Source organism: Rhinopithecus roxellana, chromosome 2 (genome assembly GCF_007565055.1).
Source record: "Rhinopithecus roxellana isolate Shanxi Qingling chromosome 2, ASM756505v1, whole genome shotgun sequence".
NCBI classification, from domain to species: domain Eukaryota; kingdom Metazoa; phylum Chordata; class Mammalia; order Primates; family Cercopithecidae; genus Rhinopithecus; species Rhinopithecus roxellana.
Genome location: NC_044550.1, coordinates 127,964,376 through 127,989,334, shown reverse-complemented (window position 1 = coordinate 127,989,334; position 24,959 = coordinate 127,964,376). Strand labels below are relative to the sequence as shown.

The window sequence follows — 24,959 nt, the reverse complement described above, 5'->3', positions numbered from 1 at the left end:
AATCCCAGCACTTTGGGAGGCCAAGCTGGGTGGATTGCTTGGAGCCCAGGAGTTCAAGTCCAGTCTGGGCAACATGGCAAAACTCTGTTTCTACAAAAAATACAAAAAAATTAGCTGAGTGTGGTGGCATGCACCTGTAGTCCCAGCTACTCAGGAGGCTGAGTTGGGAGGATCACTTGAGCCCAGGAGGTCAAGGCTGTAGTGAGCCATGATCTCATCTCTGCACTCCAGGCTGGATGAAAGTGAGACTTTGTCTCAAGAAAGAAAAAAAAAAGGAAGATAATAATTGCCTTGAACTCTCAAAACAAATCATCAATAAGAATTCAAATAGCCCAGACCTGGATTGCAAAAAAAAGGCAACAATCCCAAGTTAGTATTTTACTTACCCTTCCTTATGTTTAAAGTGCTTAAAAGCTAAGTTTAGAACTTCATGAACTAAGGGATCGGGTACAGGATGAACAGGAATCTAGAATTTAAAAACATTATCAAGTAAGTAAGAGTTAAATTTAAGTTATTGGTTTTTCATGAGTATTCTCATCAATTCAACTAATTAAATCAATAATCAATCTTACTTTTTATGGGATTATTACTAGTCTGTCAATCTTTCTTTCTTCTGAGAATCTCATTTTCTCTAAGAATTTGGTTACTCATCAAATTTCACAAGTTCTAAATTTAAGAATACTAGCTTCATAATCACAAATCACTAAACTATGGACTATGCAGTGGGAAAAGCAAGAGTTGTTACTGCTTAATAGTTACTGTCAGAAAGCTAAAGAGACACATACACCTCCCTGTAACACTTACAGAAAAGCACCTTTGTAATGAGTCAGCCCTACATTTCATATAGCCCAATTTTGAACTATCATGAAAATGGCCACAAGGGACACTATCTTTTCTAACAATCTTAAACTATTTATAGACTCATTATTAAAAACCTGACATTTAAATATTCTCATTTCAACTCAAAAAAAGTATATGCTAGTTCCTATTACGTAAAACAAATTTTAAAAATTTAAACCAGTAATAAAAGCCCTACTCCTCCAACACACATAATCACTATTAACAACTTCATGTACATCCTTCCAGACTTTTTCCTACACATCCTCACACACAGGCATGCGTGCATTCCTTAGTTTCACTTAACTGAATAATGTATCTTTCCATGTCAGTATTTAGAGCTCCTCCTTATACTTTCTAACAACCACATAATATTCAATATGTATATATCACAATTTGAGGAGCCCCCTATTAATGAACATTTCAATCCAGATTTTCTATATTCAAGTAGTACTACAATAAACATCTTGTGCATTTAACATTATATACTTGTAGAGTTCCATGGGAAAGACTCCGAAAGAAGGAACTGCTGGGTTAAAGAGCTTACAAGTCACAGCTAACACATATTCTAGTTCTACACAGTTCTACATATCCTTCAGTATACATGGTGCACTGGTTCCAGGAACCCCGTGATAGCAAAATCTGCAGTGTTCAAGTTCCTGATATAAAACGGTGTAGTATTTGCATATAACCCTACGTACATCCTCCCATACACTTTAAATTATCTCTATCTAGATTACTTACAGTATGTAATCCAATGTAAATGTTACATAAATAGCTGTTATACTGTATTTTCTATTATTTATTATTGTATTATTATTTTTTATTTATATATATATATTGTTTTAATTTTTACTTTTTATGGGTACCTACCAGGTGTATATATTTATGGGGTATTTTTATATTTTTGATCCAAGGTTGGCTGAATCCATGGATGTGGAACTTACAGAAATATGAAGACCCTGACTATGTGGGTCTATTTTTGAGCTCTCCATTATGTTCTATCAATCAATTTGTATGTGTCTATACCAAAACCATACCATCTTATTAATTACTAGAGTTTAATAATAAGTTCTCGTATCTAGTAGTGCAGGTCCTCTCCTTACTTTTCTTCAGAGATGGCTTGGCTATTCCTGGCCATTATTCTTCCATATTCCATTTACAGTCACCTTTTCAAGTTCTATAAAAACTGTTAGGATTTTTATTAGAGCTGCAATGCATCTATAAAACAATTTGAAGTAACTATATTTGTATATATTTACGTGAAATAACTTTTAGTATATTTTCTCATTTTCTGGTTTTGTGCTTTGACAGAGGTGCCTGATTTCACTAATCATAAGGAGAATGAAAATCTGCAAGACATAATTTTATACCGATTTCATGGGAAAAAAGTTTAGTCTGAAAATACCAAATAGTAGAGATAACGTAAAAAAGTGAGGTTTTGCATATATTGTTGCAAAGGAGCATGCAATCTAGTGAAGGAGATCAGGTATGTCACCCTACAATATATAATTTGGCATGCAGATTATTTTGAGCTAAAGGCAATTGAGAAAGAGCAGATGCAGGAAAAGTTTCCTCTACAATCCTTAATAATAAACATTACATTTCATTAGTTTTCTGCATATATTTACCTTCCCACAATTTTACTGTTTCTAGAAGCCGAAACCTTTTTCCTTTGTCTTGTCACTACTCTACAACTTATCACTCTTTGTTAAAATGGTATATATTCCAGTCTGTACTTGGATCTTTGAAAAAAAAAAAGTGTATTACTTTTTGGATCTTCACATATTTACTGCGAGGCATCCATGTGCATTCGTAATAAACCTTTCGACCCTGGTAATCCTTCTCTTGTCAGTTTAGTTTGTAGGGCCCCAGGCACTAAATCCAAGAAGGTAGAGCAAAAAGTTTTTTCCTCCCCTATACAGTAGTTCTTCTGTATCTACAGTTTTGCTTTCTGTGGCTTACCCAAGGTCAACCATGGTTTGAAAATACTGTGTGTGCATGTGTATGTGTGTGTGTGTGTGTGTGTGTGTGTGTCACCACATGCATACACTTTTATTATAGTATATTGTTATAACTGTTCTATTTTATTATTAGTTATTGTTGTAAATCTTCTACTGTGCCTGGTTTATGATTTCAACTTTATTATGAGTATGTATGTATACAAAGAAACATAATACAGGCTTAATATCCCCTATCTGAAATGCTTGGGACCAGAAGGGTTTTGGATTTCCGATTTTCTTAAATTTTGGAATATTTACATATACATAATGAGCTATCTTGGGGATAAGACCCAAATCTAATCACAAAATATGTTTGTTTCATATACAACTTATACACATATCTTGAAGGAAATTTTATAAAATATGTTAAATAATTTTGTTCATGAAACAAAGTTTTGACTGTGTTTGACTGCAACCCATCACATGAGGTGAGGTGTATAATTTTCCACTTGTAGTGTCATACTGGTGCTCAAAAAGTTTTAGATTTTGGGACATTTCAGATTAGGGATGCTCAACCTGTATATACAGGGTTTGATATTATCCATAATTTCAGGCACCAACTAGGAGTGCTGGAACATATCCCCTGAGAATAAAGGGAGACTACTTACTATATTTGCTCCAGTTATGGCTGAAGTTTAACAATGACGGCCACGGACAACACTCAGCCATGCTATATGCTCTTTGTTGCCACCCTACTACCACCATCTACACTTTCTGTGTTTATAACACTTGTAGCAGTCTTACAAGATACAGGTATACCTCCTATTTAACAGATGAGGGAAATGAAGTTAAGAGGTTGCTGTGTACTTCTCTAAAATATACTATGTCCCTAGATTCTGATATATGAAAATGCATTTGAGGCTAGGCAGTGGCTCACGCCTGTAATCCCAGCACTCTGGGAGGTCGAGGTGGGTGGATCACCTGAGGTCAGGAGTTCGAGACCAGCCTGGCCAACATGGCGAAACCTCGTCTCTACTAAAAAATATAAAAATTAGACGGGTATGGTAGCACGTGCCTGTAATCACAGCTATTCAGGAGGCTGAGGCAGGAGAATCGTTTAAACCCAAGAGGTGGAGGTTGCAATGAGCCGAGACTGCACCACTGTACTCCTGCATGGGCAACAGAGAGTGACTCCATCCAAAAAAAAAAAAGAAAAAAAAAAAGGCATTTGAATAAATAAAACAAATGAGCAAGAAAACTTTGGTCTTATCATATTACTGCCAGGAAAGAAAGAGAAACACAGAGAAGTAAAAGAAGAAATACATCTGATCTTTAATTTTAATTAAAAATAATAAGTTCTGCTGAGACAGAGTTCGAGGTGTGATAAAAAATACATAAGTTCTAAAAATTTTCCTTTAAGAATGAACATTATCAGAATACAGACATCCTGAAAGTCCCTATTTCTCCTCTTATTTTCAGTGGTACAAAAAAAAAAAAAAATTCTCAAACTGAATTTCCTAAGAAGAAAGAGAAAAGAATCTCATTTCAGCTCACAAAGAAAAAGTTCTACTTTCATGGAGTAGTATCTCCATCTTGAGTATGAAGAATTTCTAAGATCTTGTCACCGGTGTGATTTTAGACGCAGCTCTAATTCAACTTCAACATGCAAGAAAATCTAGTAGAAACTATAGTAACAGGCTGGGTGTGATGGCTCATGCCTGTAATCCCAGCACTTTGAGAGGCCGAGGCAGGCAGATCACCTGAGGTCAGGAGTTTGAGACCAGCCTGACCAACATGGTGAAACCCTATCTCTTCTAAAAATACAAAAATTAGCCAGGTGTAGTGGCGCGCATCCATAATCTCAGCTACTTGGGAGGTTGAGGCAAGAGAACTGCTTGAATCAGGGAAACGGAGGTTGCAGTGAGCCAAGATCACACCACTGCACTCCAGTCTGGGCAACAGAGTGAGACTCCATCTCAAAAAAGAAACAAAGAAAGAAACTATAATAACAAATATTCAGATTTATTCTAAGGCTATTTCCACTACCACTGCCAAAAATTTAATGCTTTTATCACATTATGAAAGTAAAGAACAAAAAAAAAAAAAGAGCTTAAGATAGTGGGAAGTTGGACTAGTCCATTCATTAGCTAAACAACCAATTCTCAGCACCAAGGAGTGTAAACAACATCACACATTAGCAGAATGACAAATCCCCTCCCACATGGACCTTTGGGACTGCTCATCAATATCTAAAATGCTATTAAGTCTGAAAATGCAAACAATCTACTCTGTAGACATAAAAGATATCACCACCTTCTGACACTTCACAATAGTATGAATAAAACCAAGAGCTTGAAATGGCTCACAAACTAGGTTTCTCAACTTCTTGTTTGTTTTAAAGAATGAACATATGACTAAAATTCAATATTAAAAAGAGTATTGCTTCAAACTTTATAAATATGATACTGCTGTTTAAACATGCTTTTATCGTGGATCTAAGTCCTTTGGTACTAACATACTACTTTTAGTTAGGCACTACCCCAAATTTATTCTAATGACTTTTTTAGAAAAGTAAAATTAGTCCTCTATTATCTGGAATTAATTATGTTTCCAAGGTGAATTCCACTACTTAATTTCATGATATTTATATTAGCTCTTTGTCTAACTTGTTACAATAAAAACTTTCATTCAATTTTATAAAATACTGGCCATTTCCACTATTCACAATAGCAAAGACTTGGAACCAACCCAAATGTCCATCAATGACAAACTGGAGAAAGAAAATGTGGCACATACACACCATGAAATACTCTGCAGCCGTTAAAAAGGATGAATTCATGTCCTTTGCACGGACATGGATAAAGCTGGAAAACATCATTCTCAGCAAACTAACACAACAGAAAACCAAATACTGCATGTTCTCACTCATAAATGGGAGTTGAACAATGAGAATACATGGACACAGGGAGCGGAACATAACACACCGGAGCCTGTCGGGGGGTCGGGGGCTAGGGGTGGGACAGTATTAGGAGAAATACCTAATGTAGATGATGGGTTGATGGGTGCAGCAAACCAACATGGCATGTGTATACCTATGTAACAAACCTGCATGTTCTGCACATGTACCCCAGAAATAATATTATTTTATTATAAATATAATATATTTGATAATATATTATTAAAGTATAACAATAATTAAAAATACTGACCATTTCAACCTAATGTATCACATATTTTACCAATGAGAATTAAGTTTATTTTTATCATTAAAGAGAGAAAATTTGGAGTAAAATAAATGAATTTGCTTTATAATCTTCAGAAAATCACTACAATTAAGAACATTTCTTCACCCGTAAAATGAAAATAACAGATAATACGTATTGAGGACTTTCCATGCATCAGACATTATTGTATTTAATTCTTATGATTCTACAAAAATGATATTATACATTTTTATAGAGGAAGGGAGAGTCAGGGATAGTAACTTGCCCCAAGTTACAAAGCAAGCAAGAGATCTGGCATATTAATAGTACTTGCCATGGCCATCTCCCAGGGTTTATTACGATGATGAGTTGGCGCAAAGGATATAGAGTCCTTCATACATTTTGAAGAGATCCAAATGTGTGATTATTAGAGACAAAACGAATTATTCAAGAAACAAATAATTTCTAGTACATGAGGTCAAGGTCTAACCTATAAGGAATATTTACTCCTCAAGACTGAAACAACCATGTATAAACAGTTCAATCCTCTGGAGACTGTGTGCCTCATCACAGTAATCCTGAACCACATTTTAATATAGGTGTATTATATGTGGCAAAAGTTAAAGTCCTATTAAATTCTAGATATATTACATTGTTTACTCTCTGGATCTATTAAACCTCACGTTATTCTGACAGAAGAAAACTGGGTTAGTCAGCGGTGATGTTTCAGAAAGTTCTATTGATTTTTGTGTCATTTTCTCTAGTTTTATTAGAGAAGCTACAAAGACTGGCCTTTTACCAGGGGAAATAATCCCTATATTGGGTTTCAGATGAATAAAGTGTATCTATGTTCTTGGTGAGATACATATAAATATATATATTTTTTTTATGAGTGCATTTAAATTAGCGTATGGGGATAATAGTAACAGGGGAAGAAGTAAGTACAAAGGATGCTATAGGTTGGAATAATATGGTGACAGATCCAAAGACAAAGTTAGCTATCAAGCCCACTGTATTTCTTGTTCACTTTGAGTCCATGTGAACCATGGGTCAGAAACGATTTTGTGCAGTGCAGTGAAAGTGAACAATGCGTCCACCAAAGAAAAAAAACAAATTTTTTTTTTCATTTTTTTTTAATATACTTTAAGTTCTAGGGTACATGTGCATAACGAGCAGGTTTCTTACATATGTATATTTGTGCCATGTTGGTGTGCTGCACCCATCAACTCGTCAGCACCCATCAATTCATCATTTATATCATGTATAACTCCCCAATGCAACCCCTCCCCCCTCCCCATGATAGGCCCCAGTGTGTGATGTTCCCGTTCCCGAGTCCAAGTGATCTCATTGTTCAGTTCCCACCTATGAGTGAGAACATGCGGTGTTTGGTTTTCTTTTTTTTTTTTTTTTTTTTTTTTTTTTTTTTTTTTTTTATTTATTAAGTATTTATTTATTAGGGTCTAAGTAAATAGTGAAAATCCTTATGCTTGTGCATGGCTCTCTAATCTCCAGAGAGTCAGATGATACAAACCGATCTCATACATTTTTATTTAAGATAATTGAATGTCCCAATCTAACATCTAAAAAATACATCATCTAAAAATACATTGTTTATGATGTTTTTAGAAAAGTATTGAAATCTGATTACTCAATATATTATTTTATCTATTTATTAAATAATAGTTAAGACATCCAAGAGACATTAAAAATAACTTCTGATACTAATCTCTAAAAGGAAAATACATTTCAAATGCTGATCATTCCAACAAGATTTTCCATTTCAATTATTTCATTAGCATATGCATCTTTTTGTTTTGCCATTAGTCAAAAAAAAATTAGAACTTTTCGATAAATTACTGTTATTATGCTAAGCAATTAAGACAGCCCTTAAAGGATAAATTAGAAAATAATGAATTCTCCCCAGATATAATGCTTTGTCTTCATTAATATTATAAACATTTAACTTTCATAACTTTTTTTTTTTTTTTTTAAATATACAATTCTATTTATTTTTTTTTATTTTTTTTATTTTTTTTATTTTATTTTATTTTTTTATTATACTTTAAGTTCTAGGGTACATGTGCATAACGTGCAGGTTTGTTACATATGTATACTTATGCCATGTTGGTGTGCTGCACCCATCAACTCGTCAGCACCCATCAATTCATCATTTATATCATGTATAACTCCCCAATGCAATCCCTCCCCCACCCCCTCCCCCCTCCCCATGATAGACCCCAGTGTGTGATGTTCCCCTTCCCGAGTCCAAGTGATCTCATTGTTCAGTTCCCACCTATGAGTGAGAACATGCGGTGTTTGGTTTTCTCTTCTTGTGATAGTTTGCTAAGAATGATGGTTTCCAGCTGCATCCATGTCCCTACAAAGGACGCAAACTCATCCTTTTTTATGGCTGCATAGTATTCCATGGTGTATATGTGCCACATTTTCTTAATCCAGTCTGTCACAGATGGACATTTGGGTTGATTCCAAGTCTTTGCTATTGTGAATAGTGCCGCAATAAACATACGTGTACATGTGTCTTTGTAGTAGACTAATTTATAATCCTTTGGGTATATACCCAGTAGTGGGATGGCTGGGTCATATGGTACATCTAGTTCTAGATCCTTGAGGAATTGCCATACTGTTTTCCATAATGGTTGAACTAGTTTACAATCCCACCAACAGTGTAAAAGTGTTCCTATTTCTCCACATCCTCTCCAACACCTGTTGTTTCCTGACTTCTTAATGATTGCCATTCTAACTGGTGTGAGATGGTATCTCATTGTGGTTTTGATTTGCATTTCTCTGATGGCCAGTGATGATGAGCATTTTTTCATGTGTCTGTTGGCTGTATGAATATCTTCTTTTGAGAAATGTCTGTTCATATCCTTTCCCCACTTTTTGATGGGGTTGTTTGTTTTTTTCTCGTATATTTGTTTGAGTTCTTTGTAGACTCTGGATATTAGCCCTTTGTCAGATGAGTAGGTTGCAAAAATTTTCTCCCATTCTGTAGGTTGCCTGTTCACTCTGATGGTAGTTTCTTTTGCTGTGCAAAAGCTCTTTAGTTTAATTAGATCCCATTTGTCAATTATGGCTTTTGCTGCCGTTGCTTTTGGTGTTTTAGACATGAAGTCCTTGCCCATGCCTATGTCCTGAATGGTACTACCTAGATTTTCTTCTAGGGTTTTTATGGTATTAGGTCTAACATTTAAGTCTCTAATCCATCTTGAATTAATCTTCGTATAAGGGGTAAGGAAAGGATCCAGTTTCAGCTTTCTACTTATGGCTAGCCAATTTTCCCAGCACCATTTATTAAATAGGGAATCCTTTCCCCATTTCTTGTTTCTCTCAGGTTTGTCAAAGATCAGATGGCTGTAGATGTGCGGTATTATTTCTGAGGACTCTGTTCTGTTCCATTGGTCTATATCTCTGTTTTGGTACCAGTACCATGCTGTTTTGGTTACTGTAGCCTTGTAGTATAGTTTGAAGTCAGGTAGCGTGACGCCTCCAGCTTTGTCCTTTTGACTTAGGATTGTCTTGGCAATGCGGGCTCTTTTTTGGTTCCATATGAACTTTAAAGCAGTTTTTTCCAATTCTGTGAAGAAAGTCATTGGTAGCTTGATGGGGATGGCATTGAATCTATAAATAACCTTGGGGAGTATGGCCATTTTCACGATATTGATTCTTCCTATCCATGAGCATGGTATGTTCTTCCATTTGTTTGTGTCCTCTTTGATTTCACTGAGCAGTGGTTTGTAGTTCTCCTTGAAGAGGTCCTTTACATCCCTTGTAAGCTGGATTCCTAGGTATTTTATTCTCTTTGAAGCAATTGTGAATGGAAATTCATTCCTGAATTGGCTCTCCGCTTGTCTGTTACTGCTGTATAAGAATGCTTGTGATTTTTGCACATTAATTTTGTATCCTGAGACTTTGCTGAAGTTGCTTATCAGCTTAAGGAGATTTTGGGCTGAGATGATTGGGTTTTCTAAATATACAATCATGTCATCTGCAAACAGGGACAATTTGACTTCTTCTTTTCCTAACTGAATACCCTTGATTTCTTTCTCTTGCCTGATTGCCCTAGCCAGAACTTCCAACACTATGTTGAATAGCAGTGGTGAGAGAGGGCATCCCTGTCTTGTGCCAGTTTTCAAAGGGAATTTTTCCAGTTTTTGCCCATTCAGTATGATATCAGCTGTGGGTTTGTCATAAATAGCTCTTATTATTTTGAGGTACGTTCCATCAATACCGAATTTATTGAGCGTTTTTTAGCATGAAGGGCTGTTGAATTTTGTCAAAAGCCTTTTCCGCATCTATTGAGATAATCATGTGGTTCTTGTCTTTGGTTCTGTTTATATGCTGGATTATGTTTATTGATTTGCGAATGTTGAACCAGCCTTGCATCCCAGGGATGAAGCCCACTTGATCATGGTGGATAAGCTTTTGGATGTGCTGCTGAATCCGGTTTGCCAGTATTTTATTGAGGATTTTTGCATCGATGTTCATCAGGGATATTGGTCTAAAATTCTCTTTTTTTGTTGTGTCTCTGCCAGGCTTTGGTATCAGGATGATGTTGGCCTCATAAAATGAGTTAGGGAGGATTCCCTCTTTTTCTATTGATTGGAATAGTTTCAGAAGGAATGGTACCAGCTCCTCCTTGTACCTCTGGTAGAATTCAGCTGTGAATCCATCTGGTCCTGGACGTTTTTTGGTGGGTAGGCTATTGATTGTTGTCTCAATTTCAGAGCCTGCTATTGGTCTATTCAGGGATTCAACTTCTTCCTGGTTTAGTCTTGGGAGAGTGTAAGTGTCCAGGAAATTATCCATTTCTTCTAGATTTTCTAGGTGATTTGCATAGAGCTGTTTATAGTATTCTCTGATGGTAGTTTGTATTTCTGTGGGGTCGGTGGTGATATCCCCTTTATCATTTTTTATTGCATCTATTTGATTCTTCTCTCTTTTGTTCTTTATTAGTCTTGCTAGCGGTCTGTCAATTTTGTTGATCTTTTCAAAAAACCAATTCCTGGATTCATTAATTTTTTGGAGGGTTTTTTGTGTCTCTATCTCCTTCAGTTCTGCTCTGATCTTAGTTATTTCTTGCCTTCTGCTAGCTTTTGAATGTGATTGCTCTTGCCTCTCTAGTTCTTTTAATTGTGATGTTAGAGTGTCAATTTTAGATCTTTCCTGCTTTCTCTTGTGGGCATTTAGTGCTATAAATTTCCCTCTACACACTGCTTTAAATGTGTCCCAGAGATTCTGGTATGTTGTATCTTTGTTCTCATTGGTTTCAAAGAACATCTTTATTTCTGCCTTCATTTCATTATGTACCCAGTAGTCACTCAGGAGCACGTTGTTCAGTTTAAATGTAGTTGAGCGTTTTTGAGTGAGTTTCTTAGTCCTGAGTTCTAGTTTGATTGCACTGTGGTCTGAGAGACAGTTTGTTATAATTTCTGTTCTTTTACATTTGCTGAGGAGTGCTTTACTTCCAATTATGTGGTCAATTTTGGAATAAGTGCAATGTGGTGCTGAGAAGAATGTATATTCTGTTGATTTGGGGTGGAGAGTTCTATAGATGTCTATTAGGTCCGCTTGGTGCAGAGATGAGTTCAATTCCTGGATATCCTTGTTAACTTTCTGTCTCGTTGATCTGTCTAATGTTGACACTGGAGTGTTGAAGTCTCCCATTATTATTGTATGGGAGTCTAAGTCTCTTTGTCAGTCTCCAAGGACTTGCTTTATGAATCTGGGTGCTCCTGTATTGGGTGCATATATATTTAGGAGAGTTAGCTCTTCCTGTTGAATTGATCCCTTTACCATTATGTAATGGCCTTCTTTGTCTCTTTTGATCTTTGATGGTTTAAAGTCTGTTTTATCAGAGACTAGGATTGCAACCCCTGCTTTTTTTTTGTTCTCCATTTGCTTGGTAGATCTTCCTCCATCCCTTTATTTTGAGCCTATGTATGTCTCTGCATGTGAGATGGGTCTCCTGAATACAGCAGACTGATGGGTCTTGACTCTATCCAGTTTGCCAGTCTGTGTCTTTTAATTGGAGCATTTAGTCCATTGACATTTAAGGTTAATATTGTTGTGTGTGAACTTGATCCTGCCATTATGATATTAACTGGTTATTTTGCTCGTTAGTTGACGCAGTTTCTTCCTAGCCTCGATGGTCTTTACATTTTGGCATGTTTTTGCAATGGCTGGTACCGGTTGTTCCTTTCCATGTTTAGGGATTCCTTCAGGGTCTCTTGTAAGGCAGGCCTGGTGGTGACAAAATCTCTAAGCATTTGCTTATCTGTAAAGGATTTTATTTCTCCCTCACTTATGAAACTTAGTTTGGCTGGATATGAAATTCTGGGTTGAAAATTCTTTTCTTTAAGAATGTTGAATATTGGCCCCCACTCTCTTCTGGCTTGGAGAGTTTCTGCCGAGAGATCTGCTGTTAGTCTGATGGGCTTCCCTTTGTGGGTAACCCAACCTTTCTCTCTGGCTGCCCTTAAGATTTTTTCCTTCATTTCAACTTTGGTGAATCTGGCAATTATGTGTCTTGGAGTTGCTCTTCTCGAGGAGTATCTTTGTGGTGTTCTCTGTATTTCCTGAATTTGAATGTTGGCCTGCCCTACTAGGTTGGCGAAGTTCTCCTGGATGATATCCTGAAGAGTGTTTTCCAACTTGGTTCCATTTTCCCCCTCACTTTCAGGCACCCCAATCAGACGTAGATTTGGTCTTTTCACATAATCCCATACTTCTTGCAGGCTTTGTTCAGTTCTTTTTCTTCTTTTTTCTTTTGGTTTCTCTTCTCGCTTCATTTCATTCATTTGATCCTCAATCGCTGATACTCTTTCTTCCAGTTGATCGAGTCGGTTACTGAAGCTTGTGCATTTGTCACGTATTTCTCGTGTCATGGTTTTCATCTCTGTCATTTCGTTTATGACCTTCTCTGCATTAATTAGTCTAGCTGTCAATTCTTCCACTCTTTTTTCAAGATTTTTAGTTTCTTTGCGCTGGGTATGCAATTCCTCCTTTAGCTCTGAGAAGTTTGATGGACTGAAGCCTTCTTCTCTCATCTCGTCAAAGTCATTCTCTGACCAGCTTTGATCCGTTGCTGGCGATGGGCTGCACTCCTTTGCAGGGGGAGATGCGCTCTTATTTTTTGAATTTCCAGCTTTTCTGCCCTGCTTCTTCCCCATCTTTGTGGTTTTATCTGTCTCTGGTCTTTGATGATGGTGACGTACTGATGGGGTTTTGGTATAGGTGTCCTTCCTGTTTGATAGTTTTCCTTCTGACAGTCAGGACCCTCAGCTATAGGTGTGTTGGAGATTGCTTGAGGTCCACTCCAGACCCTGTTTGCCTGGGTATCAGCAGCAGAGGTTGCAGAAGATAGAATATTGCTGAACAGCGAGTGTACCTGTCTGATTCTTACTTTGGAAGCTTCCTCTCAGGGGTGTACTCCACCCTGTGAGGTGTGGGGTGTCAGACTGCCCCTAGTGGGGGATGTCTCCCAGTTAGGCTACTCAGTGGTCAGTGACCCACTTGAGCAGGCAGTCTGTCCGTTCTCAGATCTCAACCTCCGTGTTGGGAGATCCACTGCTCTCTTCAAAGCTATCAGACAGAGTCGTTCGCGTCTGCTCAGGCCTCTGCTGTTTCCCCTGTTGTTTTTTAGCTGAGCCCTGCCCCCAGAGGTGGAGTCTATAGAGACAGGCAGGTTTCCTTGAGCTGCTGTGAGCTCCACCCAGTTCGAGCTTCCCAGCGGCTTTGTTTACCTACTTAAGCCTCAGCAATGGCGGGCGCCCCTCCCCCAGCCTCGCTGCTGCCTTGCGGTTAGATGGTGGCAGACTGCTGTGTTAACAATGAGGGAGGCTCCGTGGGCGTGGGACCCTCCCGGCCAGGCGAGGGATATATTCTTCTGGTGTGCCCGTTGCTTAAAGCGTGGTATTGGGGTGGGAGTTACCCGATTTTCCAGGTGTTGTGTGTCTCAGTTCCCCTGGCTAGGAAAAGGGATTCCCTTCCCCCTTGCACTTCCCAGGTGAGGCGATGCCTCGCCCTGCTTCAGCTCTCGCTGGTCAGGCTGCAGCAGCTGACCAGCACCGATTGTCCGTCACTCCCTAGTGAGATGTCCCCAGTACCTCAGTTGAAAATGCAGAAATCACCGGTCTTCTGTGTCGCTCGCGCTGGGAGTTGGAGACTGGAGCTGTTCCTATTCGGCCATCTTGCTCCGCCCCCCCCCCCCTTTTTTTTTTTTTTTTTTTTAAGAGACAGGGTCTTGCACTATCGCCCAGGCTGGAGTACCGTGGTGCAATCATACGTCACCATAACCTCAAATCCCTAGGCTGAGGTGATCCTCCTGCCTCAGCCTCCAGAGTAGCTATGCCTATAGGCGCACACCACCACACTCAGATAATTTTTTTAAAAAAATATTTTGTAGAGATGGGGTCCCGCTACTAAAAAAAGTGTTATGTTTATAGATTTTTTTTCCCACATGAAGACCTATCTGGACTGTGTTAAAAGAGGAGGAGGAGGGCTACAAAGGCAACAAGGAGGGGAAGAGGACAGGGAGGATGAGGGGGAAGAGACAGGAAAAATGCCTCCACAGGGTTGCCTGTGAATTGAAGTTCTGAAGCCAGTGCAATTGGGCAACTTTAGGATGAGGAGTGGGACTGACATCTAAGAAAAGGATGCCATGGGAAATGAACGAAGGAGGAAGGCACAATGAGGCCATGTCACTGGGGTTCCTGAATGCCAGTGTAGGGAGTCTGCCATTTCTCTGGCTGGAGGAAGAAACTGTATACTGTTTAAGCAAAAAAGTACAAATACTGGTTACCAATCCACTTAAATGATCTACATTTAGCACACAAGATACACCAGGGATAAGTCGCAATGAGCAGTAGTCAGAGTCCATTGCTGGGCTGTGGCCATTTCCAGTCCTGAGCTCTTCCTACCCTAGTTACTGCTGCCTTAAGGTCTCAGTAACTCAGTTAAATGAAGAGATCACAGATGTCAAATTTGGCTTGTTAGCACAACTCCCAGAGGAGATTTCTTTCCTACCTCTACCAAAAAATTTTTATGAAATGCATACATTTAAGTGATTTAACCTTTAATTAACTCATTTGTCTATTTTACATATTTAAAATGTTTATTTGCAGATTTCAGAGTACCAAATAACTGTCTTTTCATATTCCTTATAAAAACACAAGCTAAATAAAACTGATTATACAATTCATATATTTTTATACTATGAGAAAAACAGACTGTCAATTAATTTTATATCTTACATTTGCTGTTTGTCACATATTGCTATGATTCTGACCTTAAGGTTTCCTAACTTGTTTTAAAATAATACAGTGCTCATGCCTGGAAATATATGGATCATCCTTGAATGATATAACTTCAAAGACCATGATCTTTTTAAAAAAAAAAAGCTTTCAAATTCAGCACAGGCATTTATACTGATCTGGAGTAGTAAATCTACTAAGACTATACCTGACATTATATTATATATTCATATCTTTACTGTGTATCTATCCCATTCAAGTGTAATCTCATGAGTTTAGTGCCTAAAGCAGTTCCAGCAGACAGTAGGCATTCTAATATTCATTGAATGAGTAAACATTCATAACTTATTATCTGAGGTATTCTCACTTGACTGAAAACCCTTTGCACATGACAATTCAGTACCCTTATCAAATCATCCCATTCCTCTATTAAAAGTGCACAATTATTACATGTTGGAATGCAGCCTTGGGGGCTTAGAGGAGAAATAAAGTGGAATCACGGACTGAAGTAGCTGAATGGCAGGCAAATACATTTACAGCTAAAAGCCAATATTAACATAATTTCCATTCAGCTCCATTTTGCTAACAAGATTTTATATCTTAGATAGCATACAAAGGTGAAAAAAAGAGAGGATGACAGCTAGGTACAGGGCAGCAAAGCCCCGGGCAACTGAAAGAAGTATAATTAAATTACAGGAATTTAGTTTATGTGGACTAAAATTCTAGACACAGCATCTTAAAGTAACTGAAACATGAAGGCACAGTAAGCAAAGAATAAGGAATACAGACTTAGCAGAAATAAAAGAGCTTACCTGCTTTAGAACTTCAACTAAAACTAAACAAAAAATGAAGTCTACTGCTAAGTCCCTCCTTTCAAGAAGATAATCTCTTTCACGTTGCTGTTCATCCCTGAAACAAGAACCCAAAATTAGTACCGCATTAAGATTATAACTTTAAAAATACCTATTAGTTAATAGCTCATGTTGCTTACCGTTTTCCTACTATGTAAAATGTGCTACAGCAATTGTTAATATGAAGCTTTTTGTTTTTTATTTTTGTCTTTTTGGTTTGAGACAGGGGTCTCTTTCTGTCACCCAGGCTGGAGTGCAATGCTGCAAACATGGCCCACCACAGCTTCAACCTCCTGAGTTCATGTGATACTCCTACCTCAAGCAGCTAGACTACAGGCAAATGCCACCATGCCCAGCTAATTTTATTTATTTTTTCTAGAGAAGGGATCTCCCTATATTGCCCAGACTGGTTTCAAATTCCTAGGCTCAAGCGATCCTCCTGCCTGAGCCACCCAAAGCAAATTACAAGCATGAGTCACAATACCTGGCCTAAAGGTTTTTAATAATCCAACATATGCATTAACATGTTTTTATGTTCTTTCGCTTTTTATATACTGGGTGTTTATTCAAAGTTCACTATTGTATCTGTTAGCATTTAAACCTAACCTAAAAGAATTACTAAGAAGAAGAAAAGTATTTTAAATTTCATTTAGAAAACCTAGCATTGTTCCATATTTGATTACTAATTTTTTTTGTTAAGAACTGAAACAAAAGTATTAACTTTTCAACATGAAAATACAGTACAAGGTATCCTCCTCACAAATTTAAGTTGAAAAATCACAAGTGGCATCTACTGAAGTCCAACACTAAACCATGGACAATCACCTGAACACAGGTGGCTCTTACATGCATGACAAGATTATCCTGGGAAATTTGAAGGAGGAGAAAACAAGTTCTAGGAATTGAGCTCCAAGAAGAGTATCACAGTACTATTATAACACAGGGTTTTGGCAGTCTTCTTGTATTATAATAATTGCCTCCCTTCATAAGCCATATGAACAGGAACTTCTTTGAATATTTTCTTAAATTTATGACTATTAAAAGCTGCTCACTGAACTGCTGAAATGGCACTCCTAAATACGTTTTTGTATTACTAATTTTTGCATGATAGCCAGTATGAGTACTGTACAGCTACACCTAATTTAACTGGTACCTTCTCTTGATTTATAGTTTATGTGTGAACTATCCTTCTCCCTTACTACCATCTTTGTAACAAAAGGAATCAACGCATTTTGCTTAGCAATCAAACAATAACAACCTTCAGTTGATAACAATATCACCCCTTCATTGGAAGTGTGTTAATTCCAGGTAAAACAGTGTAAAATAAACCACTTACCCCTTAGACTTTGTGCTTGACCGAGGCCTATATTCATAAGATTCATCTTCCGTTCCATTTTGGCGTCTGTACCAGTCAAACAAGGTGCGAAGTAAGGAAGGGAGACAGTGCTCTGCTACTGAGCTCATAGAGCTTATCAACTGAAAACACAAGATATTACCAGAAAATAAAGTGTAACACTGAATGTACCACACTCTTAGTTTTATTAGCTATCATTTAGAAATGAATAAACACAGTAACTCAATGCAATAAATGTGCTTTAAAATTAAAATAAGGGTCAAGGGTTTAGCCAAGTAATAAAGTTGGCTAAGTTTCACCCACTATTAAACTTTATCCAAATCCACATGGTTTAGCTCAATGGCTTTCAATCTTTTCCCTGCCTCCATATGCCACTCACATGTGTGAAAACATGCCCATTAGTAACATCACTGATTAAACACAGATACCTTAGGGGGAAGCATTACAAATAACATGTACTTCCTGCCCCGGCAACTCCTATGTGTTCATGTGAACAAATGATTCTAAAATGTTGGTACTACATCCACTACATGGATGAAAAGACAGAAACAAAGACTACATTGTAAAAACTGTAGAGAAAGCTCCAATTTACTATGCTACGACAAAGAGGAGAATTATAATTACTCTGCTACCTGCAAATTAGCATGTTAGAAATATGTAAACAAGTGTGTAAGTCTTAGACTACATAAAAGGACAACATAAATGGTAAATGTACTGTGATGAACAAATGTTACTAAATTTGGGGCATCCTTGAAACAGTCTGAATTCTAGGTGAACATCACAGATTCGTTTCATGAATAAATCCAACTTGTCTGGACAGGCTACCACCAGCAGTCCCTAAGGTCACTTCTCATCTTGAGGATCCCAAGAAAATTTTTCTCTCTTCACAAAAATTTCTGCAAGTAATTCAACCCATTTCTCATAAAATTAATATTCTGAAATCAGTATACAATTAAATATGCTTCATTTTGTTAACTTATTTTAAAAAGTATGGGTTGTAGGATATTCAAGGTCTCTTTTAGTTCCATGACTAGAGCAGGAGTTAGTTAATGAAGAAGATAAACTGATACCTCTGTAAATTGAACATTTAATTTTCCTGTTATTTCATATTCTGCATAAAACTTCATCCAGACAAAAACAGAAAAGAATGAAACAATTTATCTGATTCTGTTGGCTGTTCTTATTTTCGGTACTTGTATTCTCCTTTAATCATCCTTTTATTGTAAATTATCATAATTTGACAGGTAAATAGTTTCTAATATAGAAAACTAAGGTAAAAACAAGGCTCTAATTTTATTTAACCATACTTTCAAAAAATCTATTATTTTATTAACACTATCACTCAGAGGAAATCCCTTGCAATATCTAAAGAAGGAATAATGAAACCCATCAACTACTGTAAACATATACAAAACAGTTTATACCACACAGAACTTTTTACTGTGAGCACCCTTCCAAAAAAAATCAAGCTATGAGGCACGATCATTTATAGTTTATTAATCATTTACAATAAAATTGTACTTAAAATGTTGTTTCATCAGATTTCAAATCCTGATTATGGACTGATTAGTACATGGATTCAAGATGTGAGTAATCTAAATAACTTTTGTAGTGGCATGAGACTTGAAAAGCACTGTATAAGGTGATCTTATTATAGTCTTATTGTAACAGAGGTCTTACTGCCCTATTTATGGTTTCTTCTTAGACTAGTGGCTATTTACTAAGTGTATATATCAGAATCACTTAGGAAGCTGTTGTACATACAGGGGACTAGAGCACCACCCTCAGTGATTCTGCTTCAGCAGAACTGGAGTGGGATCCTGGAACACAGTATTTTGGTAAGTCTCCACCAAGTAATTCTAACCACTCTTCTTTATTTAGTCAATTAGCCTAATATGAACATTAAACTCTATTTCTGAGATATAAAATTTTGGGTAAGTGTCCCAGGAATACTACATAGTAAAGAAAGCTAATTTAAGTTACTGGTTTTTAAAAATAACAACCATATATTAAAATACTTATAACAAAACTGATCCAACATTTAATCCAAGCAAGAGGAAGAATTAACATTAGAAGATCAGCACAAGACGTGTTAGACACTGGCATTCTACATGCAGATTGAGAGTCGAAACAGACAAATAAATAAATGTTAAAAGGTAAAATATTATTATGTAAAAAGTGTGGCAATTGATACAGAAGGAAAGACTGAGGGATGTAACTGAAAACGAAAAATGTGAAAGGGTACATTAAAGAGATTAACAATGCAAAGTTGTACAATGCTAAATGAAGTGAAACTAATCACAGTTTATTTTACTACTTATTTTTAAAAACTATCAAGTCTAGAATGAATTAAGCATACAAGGATATATAGCATCACAAAACAAAATTAAGGAATTCCTTAATATTGAATATATTTGGGTCAGACTATTAGGATGAAAACTATTTCCAGGGGGAAAAAAAATTCTCTCAAAATTGGCATACCTGATCAAACTGAAGATCTTCACCCCTCTGAAGAGATCTGGACAATAGCTTCTCCTACAATTAAAAAAAAAAAAATTACAAATTAAAATAAAGCACAAATATAAAATATTAGAAATCCTCTATATAATAAACTGTTTCGATTTGTGAGTTTGGTTTTGCTTTTGTTTTCACTTGTTATTAAATTGTTTTAAAGAAAGATAAGCCTCCTCCTAATTTAAGTGTAGCTCCAGAGGCAAGGCTCTCACTGTGATATTCTCCATACCAAAGAAAGTGGTTGTGCTCATGATCTCCTTTTGTAATAAGTTTAAGTTCAAAAGTCAACAGGATGTGTTCTTTCTTTCATTCATTCAAGAGTTTACAGAAAAGCAGCCTAGTACAAAGGTTATCACTAGCCAGAGGGCCTTGGTGTGACCTTTGGCTTGACAATCACCAAGTGAATGACCATAGGCTGATGCCTTATGGTCTCTGTGCTTCAGTTTTCTTATCTGAAAAAACAAGGTGGTTGTCAAATACTGGAATCAGCAATATGCCCGTTCTGTTTAAAAGCTTATAGCTTTTAAATATGTGTTCAATACTTAACCTCACTCGTTAGAGAAATATAAGTTAAAAAAAAACAAAGAAATACTTTGGGTATAATATATTGTATATACACATTTGCTAACATTGGCTAGTAATATAAAATACCTCTTACATATGTATGTAAAAATATATTTTGTATGTATATATAAAAGAATCATGTCTTTACCAGTGGAGAGAGAAACTTGATAGTTAGAAAAAGAGATAAAAGTTGGGGCCTGAGGATGGAAAGTTGTTACTGCACAAACTTACAGAAGCCAAGAAGAAAGAGTATTTCATTAAAAATAAATAGTATACTGCCAGTACAATACTTTCATGAGGTAACCTTCCAGTATGACTGCTTCCTATTAATTTAACTGACATCAGGAGAAGTTTCTGATTTAGTGGTATATCTTGCTTCAGCACAGAACAATCTCTCCTATCACATACCAGAATTTTTTTTTAACTTTGCATCTGTTGATTTTTTTACTGAACAAACAAATATTAAGTTCCTTCTATGGGCAAGTAATATCTACAAAACACAGAAGACTTGGTGGGACTCACTGTGGAAAGCAAGACCCTCTATCCTTCAACCACTGAGTCCAGGGGGCATAACAGATACTAAAGTCTCTCTACCCTCTCTCATCTGCATATGTACTCATTCTTGCTTGTATGAGGAAATGCCCAAAAGGGGTTAGTCTACATCACTGTCTAAAATTAGTATAGAAAAATCACCATTGGTACATAAAGAGGCTCCCACCCAGTAGAAAACAGGAGACTGAAGAAATGGACTATGATGCTATTTTGCAATGGGTTGAGAGAAAGTGGGAGTAAAGAAAATCTTGGACAAATAAAAGTTAAGATGGACACTGGATATTGTAATGTTAATTTTACATGTCAACTTGACTGGGCCATGGGGTTCCCAGATATTTGATTAAACATTATTCTGGATGTGTTTGTGAGAGTATCTGTAGATGAGATTAAAATGTGAATCAGGAGACTGAGTAAAGCAGATTGCCTTCCCCTATGTGGGTAGGTTTCATCCAGTCAGCTGAAGGCCTGAACAGAACAAAAGGGGTGACCTTCCCATGAGTAAGAGGGAACTCCTCCTGCCTGACTGACTTGAGCTAGGACATTCGTCTTTCTCTGCCTACAGACTCGAAGTGAAACATCAGTTCTTCTTGGGTTTCGAGTATGCTGGCTTTCAGACAGAAGTTATATCATGGGCTTTCCTGGTTCTCAAGCCTTCAAATTCAGACTGGAACTCCACCATTGTTTCTCTTGGGTCCCCTGCTTGTTGACTGCAGATTTTGGGACTTCTGAGCCTCTGAAATCATATGAGCCAATTCCTTGTAATCTATAATAAATCAATCTCTCTTTCTACATACATACACACACACACCCTATCGGTTCCACTTCTCTGGAGAACCCTAAACAATACAAACATAATTTCTAATTTAATCTCCTCTTTGACTCAAGAAAAGAACATGTCCCAGGGAAAAAATGTACACACATTTGCAAAAAAGTATATAGAAGGACATTCACTATCAATGAAAAAAGTAAGAAGCAACGTCAATGTACAACAATAAAACTTTGGGTCAATAAGTCATGGTATATTCTTAAGCAGTTGGCCTTCCATATCCTTGAGTTATACATCCATGGATTCAACCAACCTTGGATTAAAAGCAGTAAGAAATAAAATAATTGCATCTGTACTGAACATGTACAGACTTGTGTCATTATTCCCTAAACAATATAGTATAACAACTATTTCCATAGCATTTACATTGCATGATATCTTATAAGCAATCCAGAGATGATTTAAAGTATACGGGAGGATGTGCATAGGTTATATGCAAATATCATGCCATGTTATATAAGGGACTTGAGCATTCATGAATTTTGGTATCCAAGGGAGGTCTTGGCACAATCCCCCATGGACACCAAGGGACAATTGTATTAGAATATTGTGTAGTCAGTTAAGTAACGGGTAGACACAAATTTATAGATTGACCAGAATGTTCTCAATATATAAATTAGAGAATAACAGATAAAAGGAAAGAAAGTATGTATCTATGGCAGTTAATACATATAAATTTAAAACTCTAGGAATACATATATCATACATTAATATGTAAAGCACAATTATAAGTCATTTTTTCATTACACCATTATTAACTTCATTTTCATTTTCTGAGTTTTCTACAAAGAATACAGATGACTTGTTCTCATCCTTAAACTCGAGGGTTGCTGCTGGTACTTGGTGGTATCCAGCAAATTCATTTAATTATAGAATACAATATAGCCACGAAAATTATGGTTACAGGATAAAAGTGTTTTAAAACATTAAAATAACAATATACCTCAACAAAAACCAGGAAGTATGGAGAAGTGAGGTGGTTTAATTTCCTCATTGTTAAATCTGTTTGTCAATAAATCTCTCTCTATGTGTGTGTGTGTGTGTGTATATGTATACATGTGTGTATGTATGCTTATGTTTATATTTAACTTTAAAGATATCTTAAGAACTATTCGCTCTGTAACAAAAACATTATCTGAATGTAAAAATTAAATCATTTTCATTTTAGTTTTATGTTCTGTTAATTTAAATAAAATTAACCATTATAATTAAATTATATCAGCTAATTGATAAATATAATTAATCAAATTAATCAAACCATTATAATTAGTTTAACTTAAAATAGCATGTATGATGTGATTCTTTTTGTCAGTCTTTCTACCTACTTGCCTTGCTGGCTGCCCCACATAGGGTTACTTAACTTATTATATATATATTCGTAAGAGATGTTTGTGATTATGTTTATAAATACATGATAGTTGGTTTTTCTGTCGAGATTTTCAGGATGATTTTCTAAACTGTCTATATCATGTATTTTAATTGAAATTTATATTAAATACATATCACAGAAAAAGTCATTCTCTGAAATAAACAAATATATAGAGATTTATGAAGTTTCTCTATCCAATAGTCCCAATTTTTTTCTCTCATGTATGATTAATCTTTATGAAAACAAAATCACAAATGTATTTACCATTGAAACAAAAATTCCCAATCTAACTTAAGAGAATAATGTTTGATTACACCTGAAGCCACATTACCGTTACTTTCTTAATAAGGTGAGATTTGGAGAACGTCTTTAGCACTTGGGCTTCTCAGGTCAAGCACATTTGGTCAGCTATATTGTAGGAAAGACATTTATCTCCAAAATCAAACTGCACACCATTCACATGCAACATAAGGATTCTGTACAATAATAAACTAATATATGTTCAACTAACTAGCTCTAACACTTCAGTAAAACAGTGAGTATGTCCCATAATAAGTCCTGTAGAACACTGTTTCTAAAAGTGACTATACTGAAAAATCTGAGCTTTTTTAAAAAGGGATTTTACTGTTCTAATGTGAACTATGCATCTAAGATTGGAGGTGGGGAATACAGCAAGAGGTTTCTTTCTAACTTATTTGATTTATTTGATCACCTTTTTTCACTGTAAATATTAAGTCTAAAGAGCTTTAATATTGTGAGGACTGCTGATTCAAGTAGTTTATTACTCATGTAGCATATTTATTCAACACAGTTATAGCCAACTAGAAGAGTAAGAGAGAGTGATAAACTTTTCAGAAACACACTGTTGCCTTATATTTAACATTTATTTGTTTCATAACAAATCCATACTTCCTGAAAGATTTCTGAAGATGTGACATCCTCACAGAGCTTTTCCTGAAGCAGAAAATGGGGGTGGGCTGTTTTTTCCATAAGAACTCAGAAATGATTTTTGAATGCAAAAGGATACGTTATCATCAATTAAAAACAAACAGAAAACATGAAGAAATATACTACACTAAAAATAAATTACTAATCAAAGACTTCGTATTAACTTCTTAGGTTCATTATAGTGTAGTTGAGGATGCCCTAATGCTTGCTCAAGTAGATGTACTGTCTTTCAATATGTAAGTTTTTTTTTTTTTTTTTTAAATAAAAAAACTGTCACTTAGACTGGAGTGCAATGGCATGATCTCGGCTTACTGCAATCTCCGCCTCCTGGGTTTAAGTGATTCTTCTGCCTCACCTCTCCAGTACCTGGGATTACAGGTGCCCACTACCACATCCAGCTAATTGTTGTATTTTTAGTAGAGATGGAGTTTCACCATGTTGGCCAGGCTGGTCTCGAACTCCTGACCTCAGGTGATCCACGCACCTCAGCCTCCCAAAGTGCTAGGGTTATTACAGGTGTGAGTCACCATGCCTGGCCTCAAAACATTAGTATTTTTAAAAGACAAAGACAAACTATTAAAAAACGTTTATTTAATGTAACTCATTAAATAAACTCATCAAAAACAACTAAGAAGTAAAATTATTCTCTACACTAACATAAATGAATGCAAAGATGTGTATACAGCAATATGTCATATAGCATTTCTTTAAAGCAGCCTCAAACTA

General features: G+C 36.3%; 1 protein-coding gene across 1 annotated transcript in view; it reads right to left on the bottom strand.

Moving 5' to 3' along the window:
• FRYL (FRY like transcription coactivator) overlaps positions 1-24,959 on the bottom strand; it is a 296,971-nt gene that overhangs the window by 126,386 nt on the left and 145,626 nt on the right. The window contains 4 exon segments of the mRNA XM_030919519.1: positions 387-466; positions 16,068-16,164; positions 17,443-17,582; positions 19,942-19,995. Of these exon segments, the coding sequence (XP_030775379.1) occupies positions 387-466; positions 16,068-16,164; positions 17,443-17,582; positions 19,942-19,995 (371 nt within the window).